General features: G+C 41.6%; 1 protein-coding gene across 1 annotated transcript; it reads left to right on the forward strand.

The window, feature by feature from the left end:
* The first annotated feature begins 2,851 nt into the window (after nucleotides 1–2,851).
* LOC127324033 (uncharacterized) lies at nucleotides 2,852–18,940 on the forward strand. The gene is made up of 23 exons (XM_051352136.1): nucleotides 2,852–2,991; nucleotides 3,089–3,356; nucleotides 4,103–4,171; nucleotides 4,268–4,405; nucleotides 4,489–4,606; nucleotides 5,300–5,382; nucleotides 6,568–6,663; nucleotides 6,976–7,144; nucleotides 7,226–7,368; nucleotides 7,491–7,577; nucleotides 7,682–7,867; nucleotides 13,109–13,276; nucleotides 14,304–14,424; nucleotides 14,809–14,878; nucleotides 15,312–15,399; nucleotides 15,485–15,605; nucleotides 16,597–16,790; nucleotides 16,879–16,987; nucleotides 17,102–17,257; nucleotides 17,515–17,617; nucleotides 17,721–17,894; nucleotides 18,236–18,381; nucleotides 18,503–18,940. Exons 1-23 carry the CDS (start codon nucleotides 2,888–2,890, stop codon nucleotides 18,694–18,696), a joined length of 3,105 nt encoding a protein of 1,034 aa, XP_051208096.1. The 5' UTR covers nucleotides 2,852–2,887; the 3' UTR covers nucleotides 18,697–18,940.
* The last annotated feature ends 1,445 nt before the right edge of the window (nucleotides 18,941–20,385 follow it).

The raw sequence follows: 20,385 nt of genomic DNA on the forward strand, positions 1-20,385 counted from the left end.
GTTGCGTGTGTTCACGTGTATCATCCCTCCGGGGGTACGGCGCTGCCGTTTATCTATATTATCCGCTGCGAAGGTTCTTGTGTTCATCAAGGATTATCTAGCTCAAGGTTTGAGGCGTATCGTTCATCGATCTGTTGCTTGCTGGATTCATTCCCTCTTCTCCAGGCTGCGTTCATCGCGTTGTTGGGAGGAATTACTACCCCGTGTTCTCGCTGTGAAAGATCGGGCATCAACCTAGGTGGATCGGCTTGGATCCACCATATCACGATCATGACGTGTTCAGCGAGGGCACCGTGCACTTGCAAATCTATCAAAGACAATCTTTGGGCACGGTTAAATTCATTCAAGTGTTGTAATCAAACACACAAACACACGGTATATAGATCTTGCTCTTTCAATGAGAGAGAATGTAAGTGGGTTCTTATGCAAGAGCTAGCTCTAGCACGTGCTCCTAGGCAAGTTGTGTCAATGAAAGGTGGGTCATCCATTGAAAAAGTAGTGCACTTCAATATCCAACTATTGTACTTGTTGGCTACAAGTTGACTATAGATGACATGGTATTTTGCTTATAGCTAACAACCGGCTACACTATTGGAGTTGCTCTAAGTGTGAAGTCGAAAGATCGGGGAGAGGCCCGGAGCCAGCTAATCCATTCCGCATGCAAAAGCTATTCACACGACATGCAGAAGCTATTAACTCGGTTTGCATGCATGAATCGGTTTCCACCACGCTTAAACATTTAAGAGCAATTCCAATAGTGTAGCCAGCTGCTGGCTATAAGTCAACTGCCATATCATCTATAGCCAACTTAGAGCCAACATATACAATAGTGAGTTATAAAAATGTAGTACTTTATCAATCTATGGCCCACCTTTCACTCTCACAAAGTGTCTAGGAGCACGTGCTAGAGCTGGCTCTTGCATAAGAGCCCACTCTCCTTCTCTCTCCTCATCTCTCTCCTCCAACTAAACAATAATATACTATTTTAATGTTTATAGCCAGCTGACTAGGATTTATTGTACTTGCTCTAAGGGGAGAGCGGTGATTGCTGGTTTCCAAGAAATTCAAGAAATTAAATATCCTATTAATTAGAAAATCTAGCCCAATTTCATGGTATTTTCCTAATTTTGCTTTAAGCCCAGTAAACCGATATGGAGGGAGTACACTCCCTCCGTTCTTGTGAAAAACTTTCCCACTTACCACCAATTAATGTTTGGCAGTACTCATTAACGAGAGCACAGTTGAACTAGACGTAGACGCGAATCAATAATATATGCAGAAAAGTAAATTAACATAGGAAAATAGGCGACACGTCTCTTTATTATCATTGTTATGTTTCTCTCTGGTTATATAGGTGGAGAGGGATAGAGGAGAGGAATAGGTCATATGTGGATGAGTACCAAATGTAGGAAAATTGTAGGCTAAAAAGTTGGAGCCGCACCATCTAGGTAGACCTATTTTTTTTTAAAGGAGTTCATAGCCTTGCGTCAAATTAATAAGGCTGAAATGATACATATAATGTGTTGAAAGATCAGCTTGGAGAATTCAAACAACAATCGAGCAAAGAATAAACAACTTTGGCTTCGAGGCCTTCGACCGTTTGCATGATCCGAAGATAGGAAACGACGTTGTGAAGATACACATGCCAGCGGAGAAAGATCCCTCTTTCGTCAACTTCTAGCTCGTCATCGCTAGTGTGACATCCTTTTCTACCTCCGAAGAAGGCCCCTGCCTTCTCACCTCGACTTGAAGGGTGTTGTACCGTCGAGAGGCAGCGAAGCTCACCCTAGAGCACATGTGTGCAACATGGACGAGTCACCAAGGACGAGAACATCAAGCATGAACACCTGAGCACACAAGCTGCCCAAGAACGGCTTCGCTGACCACAACACCAACCACCCGACAAGACACAAGCTTTAGAGCGCGGTCACAAAAGAAGACACGACAAGAAGATGGCAGCCGCACCGCCGTGAAATTCGTTAGCTCAATTCAACCGAATACGCCACCACAACTCCTCTGAAAGCACGCCGCTGCAGGCAGACCACATAACACACATAGTACATACCCTCTCCCACAGACCCAAGATGGCGCCTCTAAGGGGTATACGATGCCAGCACGCCGCCGACTCCAAGGAGGAAGATGACGTCAGAAATGTGACGTGGCCGCCACCGTCGGCCAAGGATTTCTCCTGGATAGAGCCCTACCCCACCACCCCGAGTAGGATCTAGATCAAGAAGAATCAAAGCTAGTGGGTGGGAGTTGCGCGGTCGTGAGTCGCCGTCTTTGGATTTGGTGTAGGCCAATGGGGTGACCTCCGTGCTACAAGCGCCGTCCACCATCCACTGGCCGCTCGCGCGATCGAGGAGGACGGTCAACAGCACCGGGAGCATCCCCCACCTCCAGGACCAACAACGCCCTCACCAGACAAGGACGCCCCCCGGGCGTCGAAGCTCTCCGCCGGAGAAGCGGAGCAGCAACATCCTTGCCGCTATCGTCGTTGGCAACACGCGCCGGATTCCTGGCGAGCGCCTCCCGTGGTTGCAAGGAAGAGTAGGGAAGGCGAGCCTCGACGGCTAGGGTTTCATCACTGCGCGAGTCGCCCCATAGCGGAGCGATGCAAGAGCGAGCCTTTTTCTCTGCTAAGCCCGGGCTAATTTTAGCAATTCCATGCACGGGTGGGCATGTTTTCGAGTAGCATTTCATTTTAAGAGGGTTATATCTGAAAAAAGAAATCCAGAAGCATCGGATCGGAGGATCCGGGTGATCCATACTGTCAGAAAATGGATCCCACTACACCCTCTCCGTTCAACTGCCACCTCTACACCCACCACCCATTAATAACCAACCCAAATCCACGCAAGCAAATCGTCTCTATAGAAGCGAAGCGATGCTGGTCACGTGCGCACCTCCACTCCTCGCCGCGCACTCCCACTCCCACCAGCGTCAGTTCCGAGGCAGGCTTCTTCCACCCTACTGCCCCCCTCCTCTCAGGTGCGTTCGTTTCCTCCATCGATCCTTGATTCCCGACCCGATCTGCCATCTCCTGCCGGATCGCTCACCGCGCGGGAGTCGTGTCTTGCCTTCGCAGCTGCCTCAGCAGGAGCCCTCCGCCTGAGGCGGCGGCGACGATGGCGTCGGCGTCCGCGTCCGCGTCCGCTGGGGACATGGTCTGGGTGCCGATACTGGAGGACGGCGTGTTCCGCTTCGACGCGTCGGAGGACGCGCGCGCCGCGGCGGGGCCCAGCCTCTCGTTCGCCGAGCCGCGGCGGCGGGAGGTGCGGCGCGAGGGAGGGGACTGCCCCGCGGTCTTGCCGGCGTGCGAGGTGGCGGGGAACGTCCAGAAGGTCGTGATCAAGGTACGCGTGATTCGCGCAGACGCGCTACCGTTTTGATGCCAGGTGGTGATGAGTTTTCTTCTTCTTCCCTGGCTGGGGATGGGATCATGAGAAATATACCATTAATTTGTAAATCCAATAAGTCCAATATCAGCCATATGTTAAATCTGATTTGAGCTAACGGGATAATATTTGATAGTTTTGGTCTTAGAGGTAGCTACATTGTCTTTTTTTTGGGCAGCGATATTGTCATTAATCCCCACATTTCCATTATTTCATAATCCAGTAAGTAGAATTTCAGTCAGATATTAAATCTGATTTGAGTTCATGAGATATGAGATAGTTTTGGCCTTTGAGGTAACCAACTAGTTACAAGTTCTTCCCCGAAGGCGTTGATTATGCTCTCTATATGTATCATTTTATGTTCCACGACACATTTACAAACATGCCAATGTTAATCACTTCATATTTCTAAGGCAAGCTAATCACTCACTCCATATTTCTAAGTCTGCATATGAGTGATTTATCAACCAGACATGATAAAGTTCTATCCCTGTAAAGTGTCAGAGTTGAGGGGGTGTAGTCGAGTTTAGTGTTGGTCTTTAAAGTCATCCCATAGTCAGGAGGGTAACCTGCACTTATCTCTTAATAAAATCATCATTACTACCATGTGTTTTTTCTTACAGGATCATTATATGTTCATGCAACTGTGATATTGCCTCAGCATTGAATCTTAGACTAACTTGAATATTCTCTTAAACAAACAGCTTCCTTCAGGGACGTCTTTATATGGCACGGGAGAAGCAAGTGGCCCACTTGAACGAACTGGGAAACGAGTATGGGTCTTCCTTCAATATATTATTATGTCCCCTTGCTGCTTCTTTAACAAATATATTTACCTCTCGTGCTCTCTCGTGGTGTCTTCCCGTTAGGTTTTCACTTGGAACACAGATGCATGGGGTTTCGGACCCGGAACAACATCGTTATATCAATCACACCCATGGGTGCTGGCTGTACTCCCTGATGGAAGGGCATTCGGTGTCCTTGCTGACACCACACGACGCTGTGAGGTATGTTCCCTGCATTTCTCTATAGCTTATATTTGAATCAACCGATCCATATCTCGTAACTTAATTCTCGTGTACTATATCAGATTGACTTAAGACAAGAATGTACTGTGAAGTTTTCCGCCCCATCGGCCTACCCTCTCATTACTTTTGGACCATTTAATTCACCAGCTGAAGTTATGACATCCTTGTCTCATGCAATTGGTACTTCTCATAACCAATCTCTTCCCATACTAATATTCATACTGCATACACTTTGCTTAAATATATAAATGTTTGTCAGATGTTTTCATGTTCAGTGCTTTCGTGCATTTAGTTTTCATGTTGTATATAAACTCTGCGGTTGTATATTTTATCTCTAATGCGAAAGCAGGCATTTTTTTTTATTGAAATGTACAATTCCATTTTGATAATAAGTTTATACTGGCATGATGTTATAGTGCTGGTGAGCAAAGTATTCAGTTGTAAGCCAACTGATTTAGAATTATTGGTTGACAATTGCCACTGTTAAATCTATTCAAAGAGAGATATTCTGTAGAGGAATTGAGCCACTGGAAAATTTAGTGCTCTGTGGTGACCATTGCTAGCTGTATTTTTTCTGCAGTTTTCTCCAACACACATGAGCTATCTAGAACAGCTTCCTTGCTTCATTTTGCTTATCACATTCATATGTAATTTTTCATAACAAAACCTAAATTTGAATTTATATGTGGCTATGTTACTCCTCCCAGTTCCATTAAAAAGTCATCAAATGTCAATATCTTGAATGATACAAGTAGTCAAAGTTCCAAAAGCTTAACTTTGCATGTGTCCAAAAAAGGCAAAGCTTAGGGAAGTGGAGGAAATATATAACTTACTCTCCACTTAAAAGTATAGATAAAAAAAGATCCATTGCAGGAACTGTGGCCATGCCTCCAAAATGGTCTCTTGGCTATCATCAATGTCGTTGGAGCTATGATTCTTCTGAGAAAGTACTCAAGGTATTTTTTGTCAGAGTGTGTTTTATTTTTTTAAATGCATTGTTTCTCTGAAGGTAATACTAGGGCGACAATTTGTACCCGGTAGTTATATATGAGAAATAGAAGTGTATAGTTTTTATTGGTAGTGTTCAGTTCAGTATCTTGCATATCAGTCCGTAGTCCGAAGATCATTGTTAGAACCTGATAGCATAAATATGTGAACTAAGAAGTGGAGAAGATGGGGACTACCAGAAGAGAGTTCAGTGTGGGCTTCATATGTGTTAAGCCTCTCATTGTTAATATATATGTATACAGGAATAGGATTTTGCCCACATGTTTTCTACCCTTACTATCCTGTTTCCGTCTCTTGTAAACCCCATTCACCCATTGATCTTTGACAGTGAAACCATTGTTTCTCTCAGGAGGACTAAACATAGTTTTTTCTCAAGAAAACGCAAAGCAAGGTTATTCAAAACTCGTAGTTTTTTCTCAAGAAAACACAAAGCTTGTGTCTCAATGCATTGATAGAAAGAATAATTTACAAGCCTAAGAGTAGGCAATTACAACCAAGACAAATGGCCCATGGTCACTTGACGAGCATTACAAAGGAGGCAACCCACACAACGACCGGCCTGAATGCCATCCAGTTAACCAACCACCTCGACCCTACTCCAGCTGCTTATGCTGCTGGATGCCATCACTTATTGGCGATCTGTAGCAGCTGCTGCTCTGCTTAGTAAGTGCACTGTAGTCATAAGAAATGTTCTGCTAACTGTACTCCTACCATAATAATACATCTGACTACACTAACACTCACAAGAGAAGTTAGAGCTGTAGACTAAAATCGTGGTGGTGGTGGATTCCGATATCGCTGTGTTTGCCCTGTTCTAGTTGTTTTATCATAACATTATATATGTTTAAACAATTGTTATAAACTTCCCATGCAAACAGAAATGGAATGCATTATTCTTACTGATAACTCTTTTCCTAGTGCTGTTTGTATTGTTGGAGAGTAGATCATATTATTGAAACTTGAAACAACTATTTTCAAATTTATTAGCTTTATTAGTGTTGTATAATCCGTTTATTTCAAGAGGAACATTTGAGGACATAGTGCTTGGATAGTTGGTCGAGTTGCCACTAACATATATAAATGTCTCCTGATTCTTGAGTTACAGGCTTGAAATTTCCATGCTGTTTCCACAGGTTGTCAGGACATTTAGGGAGAAAGGCATTCCTTGTGATGTTGTTTGGATGGATATTGACTATATGGATGGTTTTAGATGCTTCACATTTGATAGTGTAAGTATTTTTTTTTTGTTATTATCATAATTGCTCCATGAAAGTAGTGATGCCAAACATCTGGATTAGGTTCCTATGCATGCTTAAATGTATATTCCTTAAAAATGCCGAATAGCCTATGATTTGTCCTAACTATGGCCGTCAGAATGGCTATGGTACTAACTTGTTAAAATGTGAACCAGATAGTGTTATTCTGTGTGCATTTTGACAAGCTAAGTTTTATTCTGGTTGCAAGCTTGACAAGTTTGTTCCATGGCGAGACATGACCATCGATTTTCCTTGAGTAATTTAGCATCTGATCATGTTTCACAGAACCGTTTCCCTGATCCAAAATCTATGGTCGATGATCTCCATTCCATCGGTTGCAAGTCAATCTGGATGCTTGACCCAGGAATCAAGAAAGAGGATGGTTACTTTGTATATGAGAGTGGTTCTAAAAATGATGTTTGGATTAAAAAGGAAGATCGCAGCCCATTTATTGGTACGTTTCGCTGACTTCAGTGAGCTCCTTTGTCTTCTTGATGACTTAACAGCAAAAGATGCCTCATGTACTCTATTCTAGGGGAGGTATGGCCTGGTGATTGTGTCTTTCCTGATTTTACCATTGAAAGAACACGCACATGGTGGGCTAGTTTGGTAAAGGATTTTGTCTCCGATGGCGTCGATGGAATATGGAATGATATGAATGAGCCCGCTGTGTTCAAAGTATGTTAGCATAATTTATTCACTATGTAATATATATCTAGATGTTGTATTATAATTCTTTATTTATACCATATTATTTCATTTTCCCCCATGTAATAAAATGTATTGGTTTCAACTTGCAGACTACTACGAAAACAATGCCTGAAAGCAATATTCATAGAGGAGACGAAGATATTGGTGGTGTCCAGAATCATTCTTACTATCATAATGTAAAATTGTTTCCCTTTGTCAGTCATATAGCTTGCTACTTTACATGCTTATTTCGTTAAAAAAAAAGCCTTCATATACGTGTGTTGATTTTAATAATTTGCAGGCATATGGAATGCTAATGGCAAGATCTACGTATGAAGGAATGGCGCTGTCTAGTACAGAAAAACGACCATTTGTTCTTACACGAGCTGGTTTTATAGGAAGCCAGCGCTATGCTGCAACCTGGACTGGTGACAATCTATCAAATTGGGACCATATGCACATGAGTCTACCAATGGTTCTTCAGTTGGTAAGTGAAGAATTGTGGAACCAAAGAAGCCCCGGCTGCATATAAAATAAGTACCCAAACACTAGTCCTTTCTAATTTTTGACAATATATCATCCCAAGTCACGTTAGAGAAATAGTTTTCCACTTATTTTTATAAGAAAATGAACAATCCATCAATCTCCAATTAATGTACTGTGAGTGCAATCTTGTGACCTGAAAGGAACATACATTGCTTCCTGTAATGAAACAGCACAAGGTTGTGGAGGAACAATTCCACAGTGTTGCTACAACGTGAACATCACAAATGTTGAAGGAACCACTTCAACGTGCTGCTCTAGATATCGCTCTAGGGGCAGAGCCTGTCAAGAGTTTACCATGTGAAGAAGCATAAGGTTGTGGAGGAACAACTCCACCTTGCTGTCACAATGTGGACATAAGAAATGTTGAAGGAACCACTCCAACGTGCTGAACTAGATATCACTCTAGGGGCGTAAGCTAGATATCGCTCTAGGCGCGGGGCTGTCAAGAGTTCAGTACAAAACTCTCAACACACAAGATCTAGTCCAAGATCTAGGATAAGAACACAAGGTTCCATTTATTGGATAGTGTCAACACCCGGATTTTTAGGTCCAGATGCCTATTATGTCATTCATCGCAATCCCAGGAATATTGTTGTTGCGAGGCATAATAGTTAAGTATCATAGTCATCATTCATTACAAACCATATTGTCTTACAACTTGAATCACATGATCCATATTGCACAAATAGTTGATCTATTGATCAACGAACAAACATAAGTTCATAGCGGAAGCGTAAAGATAAATGGACTCTCTAGTCCACAGGCCAACGCTTGACGTCGGAAGACTCCTAGTTGTCATAGGCGTCCTGCTGGTCATCTCCTTGGTAGTTCTGTTCATCTTCATACTCTGGCCATTTGAATAGCCAGGGACAAAGCCGTGAGTACTTTAGGTACTCGCAAACTAATACTAGTGTAAATGCTAACATTTCTAGTAAGGGGTGCTAAGCTCTAGTTTATTTGCATAAAGCCAATTTTAGTTCACAAGTGTTTGAGAAAAGACTTATTCAAGTGCTAACTAACTCAAGTGGGAACATTAGTGTCATTCCCACCATTCAAGTGGTGATTCAAAAACAAGTCACCAATTCACCATTTATTTCACCAACATTTTCAAGAACCTGACATCGGAAACTGTATGGCCTTTCCAACCGTCCGTAACCGTGGACACGGCTATTCGAATAGATTTACACTCTGCAGAGGTTGCACACTTGTGCCACAACATTTGATTTCATCCGTCGGGATTACCCCGAATCATCGTAACACAGTACGCGGATCATCAACCATAACCTTTCACTTACCAACCCTAGTATGAGCACCTCTCCCATGAGCTTGGTCTCCCAGTGAAGACCAACTGTCAACCTGGGAACTGCACAGGGCTTGGCCGTACAATTCACCTCAATTCACATCATTTCTCAACAACGGAGGCAACCTCAAGCATAACCCCTATGATGTGTGTTCAGAGGGAACCCATACTAAGATGCATAAATTTCCAGTTAAGCCCTACCCATAATCAGGTATTGTGGGGGTACTCAATATTGGAAAGGTATCGCATTCAAACCAATATCAGTTTTATCAAAAAAATCATCATCTTCTCTTGGTCATATTCACCTTCAAAAATCATTCAATGGAATGACTCATCATTCCAAGGTTTCAAATTCAGTTCAAGTCACATGTTCCCATCTAGAGTAGTCAAGTTTTAGTATTTAGCACTAGCTCTAATCATGAGGGGTGCTATCTTGCTTGGCTAGCTTGAGACTAACTTTGCTACTCTAGTAACCTTCTTTAACCTAGACCAAAGTTAACTATAAAAGTAACTCTTTGAAATAAACAAGTAAAAACTTGTAAGGTAAAAACTTGGGATAGGCTTGTGGTAAGAAAGGTAAGACTATGGTGCCTTGCCCCAAAGGGCTTTGCACTTTGCAAGAATATTAGCTTGCCTTGGTAGTGGTCAAAGTTCTCCTCCTCCTCCTCTTGGTAGCAGCCTTCTTCCTCCGGGTATTGTCCGGTGCTAGCGTCTAAATTTGAATACGAGTATAATCACTCAACAAATTCAATAGCTATTCTAAGCATCACATGCATTCACACAAACTATTCTAGTCACACAATTAATACAATTAGGTGCATTGGTTTCTTCTTCTTAGGAAAAATAATTTCCTCTCATTACATATGTAAATGATAGTTTCCATATAGTTCTTGAGAAATAATTTCCTCTCATTGAATCTTCTTAAGATTTAATTTCTCAAACAATCATACATGAAATCCTATTAACCTAAGTCAACCATTCATCATCATCATTTGAGAAAATGATTTAAATGAGGTACACCACCTCATACTATTTAATAATGCCTATTATGATTTAAAATCTCCAAGTATTTCATGTGAGAGTATTTGACCAGGGGTCCAACTTCATATGAATACTTGGGTCAAGATTTAAATGAAGTGAAACACTTCATATAATTTGCATAATAGTTTTGGACAATATCACTTAAGTAAACTAGCCATATAGTCCATTATTTAAACTAGGGCATGATCATTCAAAGTGAACACACCATTTTGTTGCAGAAACAATTAATGTAAGTTAAATGCGAGCTATTAGAGTTGGAATTAACTAAATATCACTTTTGGTTGATTTTTGAGATTTATTTGAATGTGCAAAAGTCCATGACTTAATCTTTTTGTCACTTTAATTCTACAACAGATCTCACAGTGAGACCAGTGGCAAGTTGTAGATCTTTCAGTAGCTTTCCAACCACATCAATTTTGCTAAATTTGGCCAAGCCAAACAGATTCTATTTAATTTCAAAGTCAGGACTAGTATTGAATTTGATTTGAAAATAATTAAACGAGATTTGAATTAAAGGGCCGGTGGGAAACTAAAGTGGGCCGAAACGGTTTGAATTAACGAAACTCGGCCCAGCAACGCATCCAGTGCGCGTGGGCTTGCTGACAAGGTGGGGGCCACCCGTCAGCGAGTCATTAAACCCGAAACGGTATGGGACAGTGTGGCGCGTTGGATTAAAACGAGATCCAACGGCCGAGGGTCGTCGTCTTCTCCGACGAGAGCCCGATGGTCTGGCGGCGAGCCTAGGGGGTCGGAGGGCTAACCAGAGGTCCGGCGGCCGGCGGCGAGGTTCAGGTCGACGTTGTTGATGATGGTGAAGCAGCCTGTAGCAGTGGCGGAGCTTGGGGAGGCCTGAGTCGACGGCGATTCCTCCAGGGCTTCCGCGGCTCCGAGCTTGCGATTGCGGCGACTCCGGCGATGATCGAGGTAGCTAAAGGGATGAGGAGAGGCAGTGAAGGATGGGGAGCGAGGTGGTGTGCTCAATGGCGTCCAGGGAACGCTCTATTTATAGAGGTGAGGAGGTGCTGCGGGGCAGGGTTGGGGTCGACATGGGCGCGGCGGTTCCGGCGAGCTAGCAAGCTAGGCAAGGGCGCGGGACTGTTCTGCAGATCCTGGCGGTGCGATTGGCGGCGACAGCGCGGTCGGGCGGCGTCGGATTGGGTCGCATTGCTTCCGTGTCTGCCGCGGCGGCTGCGGGATTCGCTCGTCGTCTTCGGCGGTCCAGGGTTCGTGTCGCGCGCGTGTCTGGCGCATCCGCGGTGGCACGGCGATGCTCAACGCGCTCCGCAGGGGTCCAGGGCTTGCGCGTGCTGGCGAGGCGACGTGTGGCCTGAGGGTGTCCGTGGCGTGCGCGCTGCGACGCGAGCGGCATGCTGGAAGATTTTGGGCGCGCGATCTTCGGCGAGCTGCGGCATCTCCCTCGAAATTGGCGGTGCTAGGGGTTGCAGTAGAGCGAGGTGGCGTCGTTTGAGCAGCAGGGCCAGAGGTGGGGAGGAAGGAGAGAAGAGGTGGTGCGGCATGGTGGAGACATGGCCGGCATGGCCATGCTCTTGCCACCTTAGGGTTCTTCCTAGGGTTACTATGCATGCATGAGTGAGAGAGGGAACCAGGGGACAGAGGGGAGTGAAGTGAGGCAGTAGGTTTAGCTAGATCACTATTTTAAATAGTGTTTGTATTTAATCCATAATTGCCCAATTCAAATTTTTGCCAAATTTGGTTGAGTTCATATGGTTGCAAAATTTGAAAGTGGTGAGTTTGGTTAAGTTGTAAATGACCAGAGACAACCATGTGTGGTGGTGGAATTTTCAAAATCAAAGAATTGCAAATTTTGACAAAGTGAGATTGTTCCACATAATAAAAAGTCTCAACTTTGCATGAGCATAGTTTTTGATCCAAGATGAATTTGGCATGGTGGTCTTTACCAAAGTTGGTCACCTTGATGTGCTCTTGGATGAGGTGCAAAGAATTGGGAAAGTTTAGTTTGAAAAACTTGAATTGCAAGGGCTCAAAGTAGGGACCAGATTATAAATGGCAGATTTGACCATTATCATATGTGATCCCAATTTGAGTTTGAATTTGATTTGATTTGTGTTTCTTTGATTCCAAAAGTTGTAATAAGTGTTTAGTAACATAATACAACTAATCGTGAAGACCAAAATGGTCTAGGGTAAAGATTTGCAAAAATGGCATAAACCATATGTGAGGGTTTTAGGGTTTTCTTCTTATTTGATTTCTTTCTCTTTTTGATTTATTTGGTTGGTGATCTTCACTTGATCACATTAGGGTTTTAGGGTTTATCACATAAGCATCATAACAATCATCATGGCATATCACTTAAATGCACAAATCCTATGCATGACACTATATGCAAATAAAAGTTTTTGTTGGTTCTTTCTTCTTCTTTTTTATTGAAATTTGGGATGTTACAGATAGGTAGTGGGTACATAGTCCAATTACATATGTACAGATTGGACCTCTATTTATAGGCTGCATGAGCCTTCATTACTTAGCTCTACTCACAACTAGAGTATTCTAGCGAATACTACCTAAGCTAGGAAAAGGAATACACACAACCTAGTTTCAACTCATAGCTAGAACACTCTAGAAACCACTTCAACACATATGACTATATATAAGACCAAATTACCTAGAATATAGTAGAAGTGTATAGAAGCTAGTACTAGATTTTAGTTTGGTTCTGTTTTACTTTATTTTCTCTTCTATCCCTCATCATGTAAGTTGCAATTTCATTGCACATGTTACTTATAAGCATGTCGTTCTTAGAAAAGTTGCATAAATAATTGCAGTATTTTTAGGAATCTAATGGTGTGGTTATCTGGCCAGGGTCTCAGTGGTCAGCCATTGTCAGGTCCTGATATTGGTGGGTTTGCTGGAAATGCTACTCCAAAACTTTTTGGAAGATGGATGGGAGTGGGTGCACTGTTTCCATTTTCACGAGGCCATTCTGAAACTGGAAGCATTGACCATGAGCCATGGTCCTTTGGGGAAGAGGTACTGTTTCATGCCCCCTGACCCCACCCATGCACACAACCAAGAAGCCTAGATATCTTTGCACGATGCCTGCATTTAAACTTTTCTGTATGATGCATAAATAAAGGTATTTTCCTTTAATATCATTTTAGCTTACATGTCAGGTCAGGTCTATAAGTGAGCCCTCCTGATTTTGAGATAACTAGCTAAATACTCGTGCCTTGCCATAGAAGTTTTTGATTGCTTGAGCTGCTCACACATTTGTTCATCGTATCCCCTTTGTCCAGATTAAAAACAATCTGAAAATAACAAATAATCGAAAGATTGTGGTACATCTGTGTACTACATAGAATGTATGATAATTGCTGCAATTAATTTTCTGGCAACTTCAAGAGGTAATCTCTGCGTTGAACGGATTGCCACCTACTCAAATATTTATAAGAGTAAAGATAAAGATATACATTTCGGTCAGCAAATCCACTAGGTCAGTCGTTTAGCGACCCCATCATGATTTATTTTTGATTTGATAAACAATTGGATGGCTAGCTTTTTCTTCATAAAAGAGTTTATTACATAATACTGTGCTAGGGAACTTTTTTCTCATTGTATACAGTACATATAATCATGGGCGCTTGGCCTTGTGAATTTGTTATTCTTTACTGGACTTGGTCCATGCAAAGGCAGCATATTTAGACATTTTTTCCAACAAGAAGTAACATTATAGATCACATACAGTTCTTAATGAGATTATTAAATTACTCATAAGCCCTATCTTATGTGTTTAGCAAAATCTCATGCATGCACACACACACACACACACACCCTACTCCGTCTATTTTCATCTTTGCCACTCTCGTCAGTGATCCTAAGATTACTCAATCCGGTATTTCTAGTGTAACATTTACTTCCAATGATTCTTTCCCTTGGTAATAGAAGTAACATTTTTCGTTATTACAAGTTGACGTTTGCGTGTTCTAATGCAATGCTCTTTGAAGCCCCTTCTAGGCTTTCCAAAATCTAAAATTTTAACAGTTCATTTACATTTCAGTGCGAGGAAGTTTGCCGTCTTGCGCTGCTAAGACGGTATCGGCTACTGCCACACATCTACACGCTATTTTACCTTTCGCACAAGAAGGGTACCCCTGTTGCTGCTCCACTTTTCTTTGCTGGTAATGATTGTTGTCTTACTATTCACTAATGCCCCTCAGCGATGTATGGTCATATACCAAGGCTCAGACTGTGGTTGCTGAACTGCGGAATCGGAATGTAGTTAGAAAACCTTTTACTAATTCTAGCAAGTTGTTGTTACACCTCCAAACAGGATACTTCTAACTGAACACGGAGTGTCACATAAATTTTCAGGAAATAGCATTTTATAATTGGGAAACTTGTGAAATTCCTTCTGAAGCTGTTGATATTTATGATGCAGAACTTTACACTGAAAATATTTCTTCCCTTTGGCTATTCCTTACTGGGATTATCTCATTGGTGGGCTGATAGAAGTTAGTTTTTTTAAGTGTAATACTAAATCACATCCCTTGTTTTCTTTATAGACTCGCAAGATCCAGAATTGAGGAAAATAGAGACTTCATTTCTCCTGGGACCACTTTTAATCTGTGCAAGGTAATACTTTCACATCACTGTGGTTACATAATATATTTTTTGCTTATTTTATCTTGGAAGACCTGATATCTGCCCCTGATTTTCTCTCTATATGTGCTTCTCTATATGTGCTTGAGTGTTCTGGTGTGTCAGTGGGATTGTCATCTGTTTTGCACTCTTGACTGTAAAATGCTGAACTCTCAGTCATGTGCTTCTTATGTATAGTGAAATATCTAGCCAACTCATGAAATATATTGTAATTTTGTGTATGCTTTGGTGTGACTTCAAACCGTTGACTGTAAAATGTTGAACTCTCAGTATGTATAGTGAAATATATAGCCAACTCATGAAATATATTGTAATTTTGTGTATGCTTTGGTGTGACTTCAAACCGTTCTGGTATTTTGTAATTTTGTGCATGCTTTGGTCTCTAACCGTTCTAGTATTTTGGCAGCACTGTACCTACTAAAGGAGCTCATGAATGTGTACATAAGTTGCCAAAAGGTGTTTGGTCACCTTTTGATTTTGGAGATTCCCACCCTGTAAGTTGGTTGGTATGCTATCATTGTGCCGTCTTGAATGCTAGTATGGAACTGAAGTGTTCTCTGCAAATGAATAATTATGCAGGATCTGCCGGTGATGTATTTACATGGTGGAGCAATACTTCCTGTAGGCCTTCCTATTAAGCATGTTGGTGAAGCAAGTTTAGAGGATGATTTATCTCTACTTGTCTCGCTGGATGAAAATGGTATGCATTACTCACCTTCTACATTTCGTTCCTTCACCTTTTGTCCGGGGTAACTTGTGTTTGTAGTCTGTGGACTGTGGCAGATCGTCAGTTGGTTATGCATAATACGATTCATAACCAAACCTCCCTTTCGGACGATCATGTCTAGCTACTTGCAGTAATCTGCAAATACTTGTACATATTTTTTATAAAAATAACAGAATCTGCAGTCCATATTATTAATCGTGGAGAATTCTACACCACTCCCACACCACATGCGGCGGAAAATATCCATGCACTTTTCCCTATAGGATAGAGCATATGCATGCATTCAGGAATCTGTCACCTCATGATTGACATCATTGCATTTATTGCTAGATTAAATTTTTTTTATCTCTTAAACCGTTATTCCGATTAGTGATACGTTTACACCATTAAGTTCATCTCAACAAGATGTTCAAAACTAGATCCCATGTTGATATGTTTCGACAAAAAAAAATTGCCGTACCAGTTGCCAGATTAATATTAGCATCAACTACTTACCACTGCATAGTTGTAGAGAATATTTTACATGTTTTGAACATCACAATAATCAGCATAGTTAGGATGCGCACCTTGAAGTGTGTCCAATAACTAAGAGATGGTATCATTGAACAAAAAGTAGTAGCATGCGACATTTGCATCGTTCTAGAATAGCATACATGAAACTGACAAGCAAGTTATTTTTAATCCGGAAACTTAGTAGCACATAATCTGGCAAGAATATGACAACAGTCGGACAATTACTGACAAACAAGTCATTTTTATCCTGCAACTAGGTAGTGCATAATCTGGCAAACATGTGACAACTATCTGACAAATATCGACACAACCCCTATTTACCACCTCCTCCCATGTCAACTTTGGTTGTCCTCTGCCCCTCCTAGTATTTTCTGTGTTTAAGTTACTGATTTAAAACATTGCCATACTGAATGATATATTATGTTTTGCATCATGTTGACCTGTTTTACAGGTAAAGCTGAGGGTATTCTATTTGAAGATGCTGGGGATGGATACGGGTTCACACAGGGAAACTACCTCTTGACATATTATGTTGCCGAAGTCCACTCATCAGTGGTTTCTGTGAAAGTTCTAAAAACTGAAGGATCCTGGAAGAGACCCAAACGTAACTTAAACATAAGTATATTACTTGGTGGAGGTGCTATGGTATGCCTGTTGGTTTATTTCTTTTTTTGTCATACCTGAAAATAAACAAATGTTTGCTCGAGGGTTTTAATGTTTTTTGTTAATTCAGATAAGCTCACGTGGTGATGATGGTGAAGAAATACATCTTACAATGCCTTCTCAATCTGAAGTATCCACCTTAGTTGCAACAAGTGAACTTGAGCTCAAGAGACGTTTGGGTATTGATCCATACGTTTCAATGGCCCTAATGTTTTATCTAAAAGAGCTTACTATTACTGTAGTGCAAATTCTCTGAAGTTGACTTGCATTGCTATCTTGTGATGGTTGTACAGAGATGATTCGGCCAATACCTGATATCGATGAACCGTCAGGACAGGAAGGTGCTGAGCTCTCCAAAATACCTGTTGATTTGAAGAGTGGAGACTGGTTGCTTAAGGTTGTACCATGGATTGGCGGTCGTATAATTTCGATGACACATCTTCCTACTGGTATGGTTCACCATTGTTATGATTAATGCACTCCTGCCAGTCCTACAATCTCATTATACTGATAGGATATTCTATCAAATAGAGATTGCCTTGAATTGTTTTTGATCTGCCAGCGGGTCTGCTGCAAAGGGATAATTTTGAGTCATTCTCGATGCTTTAACTTCAGTCCTTGTAGGCCATTGATGATTGCGTATGGATTTCAAATAGAGAATAATTTATTTCTTGGCTTAAGTATCAGTTATAATTAATCATTGCAGATTCCCAGTGGCTTCATAGCAGGATTGAAATCAATGGTTATGAAGAATACAGTGGGACTGAATATAGGTCTGCTGGCTGCACAGAAGAGTACAAAGTAGTCAAGTAAGATCATCCTTGAGGCTGTTTTCCTCTTTTCATTTGGGATTAATAGTTTGTTTTGTAGTTCCAGTTTTGGCAACAAAATAACTGTTACTAAAAAATATAGGAGGTATCTTGAGCAATCAGGAGAGGAGGAATCTATCTGTTTGGAAGGAGATATTGGGGGTGGTCTGGTTCTTGAGCGCCACATATCCATTCTGCAAGATAATGCAAAGATTGTACAAATTGATTCTAGCATTCAAGCAAGAAGTGTTGGTGCTGGCTCTGGTGGGTTTTCAAGGTGAGTGCTTCATTTTATTTAAAAGATCATGTTTGTGAATCTTTAATCAGGAATTCTACAGCTCACGACAGTCAATAAAAGCACTCAGTCGAATGCTCCCATGGACTTGCACTGATGCAGTAAAAGCAAATGTTCTCATATCCTGTTATACATTAGATTGCTCATTTTGTACTTTTCTCCTAGCAATTTTAAAAAGAGAAAATTATTTTTGTTTCGATCTAATTTCAAATTTAGTTATCCTAGTTGATGACTATTGAGTATACAAAGTTTCACTCATACATCTTTGATTTATTCAAATTGAAATACTATCACTGCACATTGACGAATGTGTTTCTTTGAAGGTTGGTATGTTTGCGAGTGCATCCTACTTTCACTCTTCTCCACCCAACTGAGGTGGTTGTTGCTTTCACGGCCATCAATGGTTCAAAGCAAGAGGTCTCCCCTGAATCTGCAGAAGTAACATTTGAGGGAGACCTCCGGCCAAATGGTAAATGAATCTGTTCAACGTTTGTGAGATGTTTTTTGCCCGGTCAGCATTTTTGACATAAAACTGTTACTTTTGTACTGATTTTTTGCTTCATTTTTTTTTAAATCTCGGAAACTACCAGGGGAATGGATGCTAGTGGACAAATGTGCAGGGCTGAGTTTGGTAAATCGTTTTGAGATCAGTCAGGTTAGCAAATGTTTGGTGCACTGGGGAACAGGTGATTTGAACATGGAGCTTTGGTCGGAGGAAAGGCCAGTTTCTAAGGATACACCATTGAGGATTTGCCACCACTACGAGCTGAGACAAACAAGCTAATTAAGACCTGTTTGTTTGAACGACAAGCAGCTGGAGCTGGATAACTGGTGAAATATTAAAATGATGCTTGACAAACTAAATCTTAGGAAGGCTGGTGGGAAACAAGACTGTATGATGAAGACGATTTTTAAGTACTGACATTAAGCTTTATATTAGCACAAATTATATATTTAATTCGGATGTTAGGGAAAAATTAAATTTTATGTTTTAAGTAATGAAACAAGATAATGTTTAAGACCTGATACATTGATATGTTTGATTATGCTGCAACTTAGCACAAATCACTTGTTTAACACAAAAAAATAGAAAATATATTTATTATTAATTTAGTATAATCGATGAAGAAATGAAGTACTGATATCTTTTTAGACACATATACATGTGCACTAATTTTGATCAATAAATGACAATGCAAAATATGGGCCAACGCTTGTGTTCAGTCGACGTGATTGGTCATGATTATGGAGATCAAGCCAAAGGGCTAGCGTGTGTCCTCCCTACACCACCTCCTAGGCCCATTACTCGCATCATAAGAGCATCTCCACTCGTAGTTTGGCTGGTTTTGGGCCAAAAGTGACACATAGTTTGGCATATAAAGTAATGCAATGTAAATAATTTAACAAAACGAGCTCACATAATCTAACAAGTTTCTAACAAGTTTGTAAACACAAATTGGAACACATCAAACTAGTTGCTGCATTTGTGGCTCCACAGGTGCTCCACCAGCTGCAGTTCATCATACACAATGGGATCATGGATCTCCTGACACATGGTGAGGAAGACAACCCATGATGGTAGTACCTGGTGATCAGGCTTTGCGGTGGGGAGGCGGCAACGCGGTGGTGGAGAGTTAACGGAGAGGTGGGAAGAGCAAATATAGGGGAGAGTGCGCTGTGACTGACCCACTTGCCCTTTTACTTTTGTTGTAGCCCCCGAACGCCCCCTAGCTTGTTGGGTTTGGTCTAGGATCACCGGGCGAAAAAACGGGCCAATCCAGAGAAAGAAAGGCAGTGCCGGCGATAAAAAAAAAGGGTCATGAGGGGCCTCTCGAGGGAGCGAGTGGAGATGCCCTAAGTGCATCCTAGCCGAGCCAGCCTCATCTCATTGCACGTTTTTATTTGAGGGAATCTCATTGCAACGTTTTTGTCATGTACCGTTTGTATGCTACCTCTCCCATGACACTTGCCATGTAACCACAGACCAATGTAACATCCCCTCGGAACTAGTTTTGACGAGATACCGGAGTTGTAGTCTTCTCCTTGCCTGGCATCCTAGTAAGGAGTGTTCACCCCTATAAAACAAGTTCATCGGCAAGCAACAAGATCAAACATGCATGACGTAGCTTTCGAGCGGCCTAAACCTAGGTAAAATATATGTGAAATAGGGAGATCTAGAACACTGCCAAACAAATAAAAGAGATATGCATACTTCTGATGTCTGTGTACCCACACATGACACGACAGTGATTTAGCTATGGTAATTGCTTGAAGACTTTGATGCTTTTGTCACTGCATTGACTAATCTTTTGTCAGCCGGAGTACTACATATGCATGACGAGTTCACCAACATATTAGTGTTGATACTTTCTTCATGTGTTCCCATCTACGGGATCAGGTTGTTGCTCAGCGGAATGCGTCTTCTGAGCTACAATTAGCAGATTGCTTCATGAAGGCTTGTATAGAACACAAG

This window comes from Lolium perenne, chromosome 7, assembly GCF_019359855.2.
Source record: "Lolium perenne isolate Kyuss_39 chromosome 7, Kyuss_2.0, whole genome shotgun sequence".
NCBI classification, from domain to species: domain Eukaryota; kingdom Viridiplantae; phylum Streptophyta; class Magnoliopsida; order Poales; family Poaceae; genus Lolium; species Lolium perenne.

What these genes read in the sequence shown, in the direction of transcription:
- LOC127324033 (XM_051352136.1), top strand. Translation starts at nt 2,888, where the DNA reads ATGCTGGTCACGTGCGCACCTCCACTCCTCGCCGCGCACTCCCACTCC. An exon ending in TGCTCCACTTTTCTTTGCTG is followed by an intron (nt 14,425 to 14,808) that starts GTAATGATTGTT and finishes TTTTCTTTATAG; the next exon opens with ACTCGCAAGATCCAGAATTG. An exon ending in TGAGCTCAAGAGACGTTTGG is followed by an intron (nt 16,988 to 17,101) that starts GTATTGATCCAT and finishes ATGGTTGTACAG; the next exon opens with AGATGATTCGGCCAATACCT.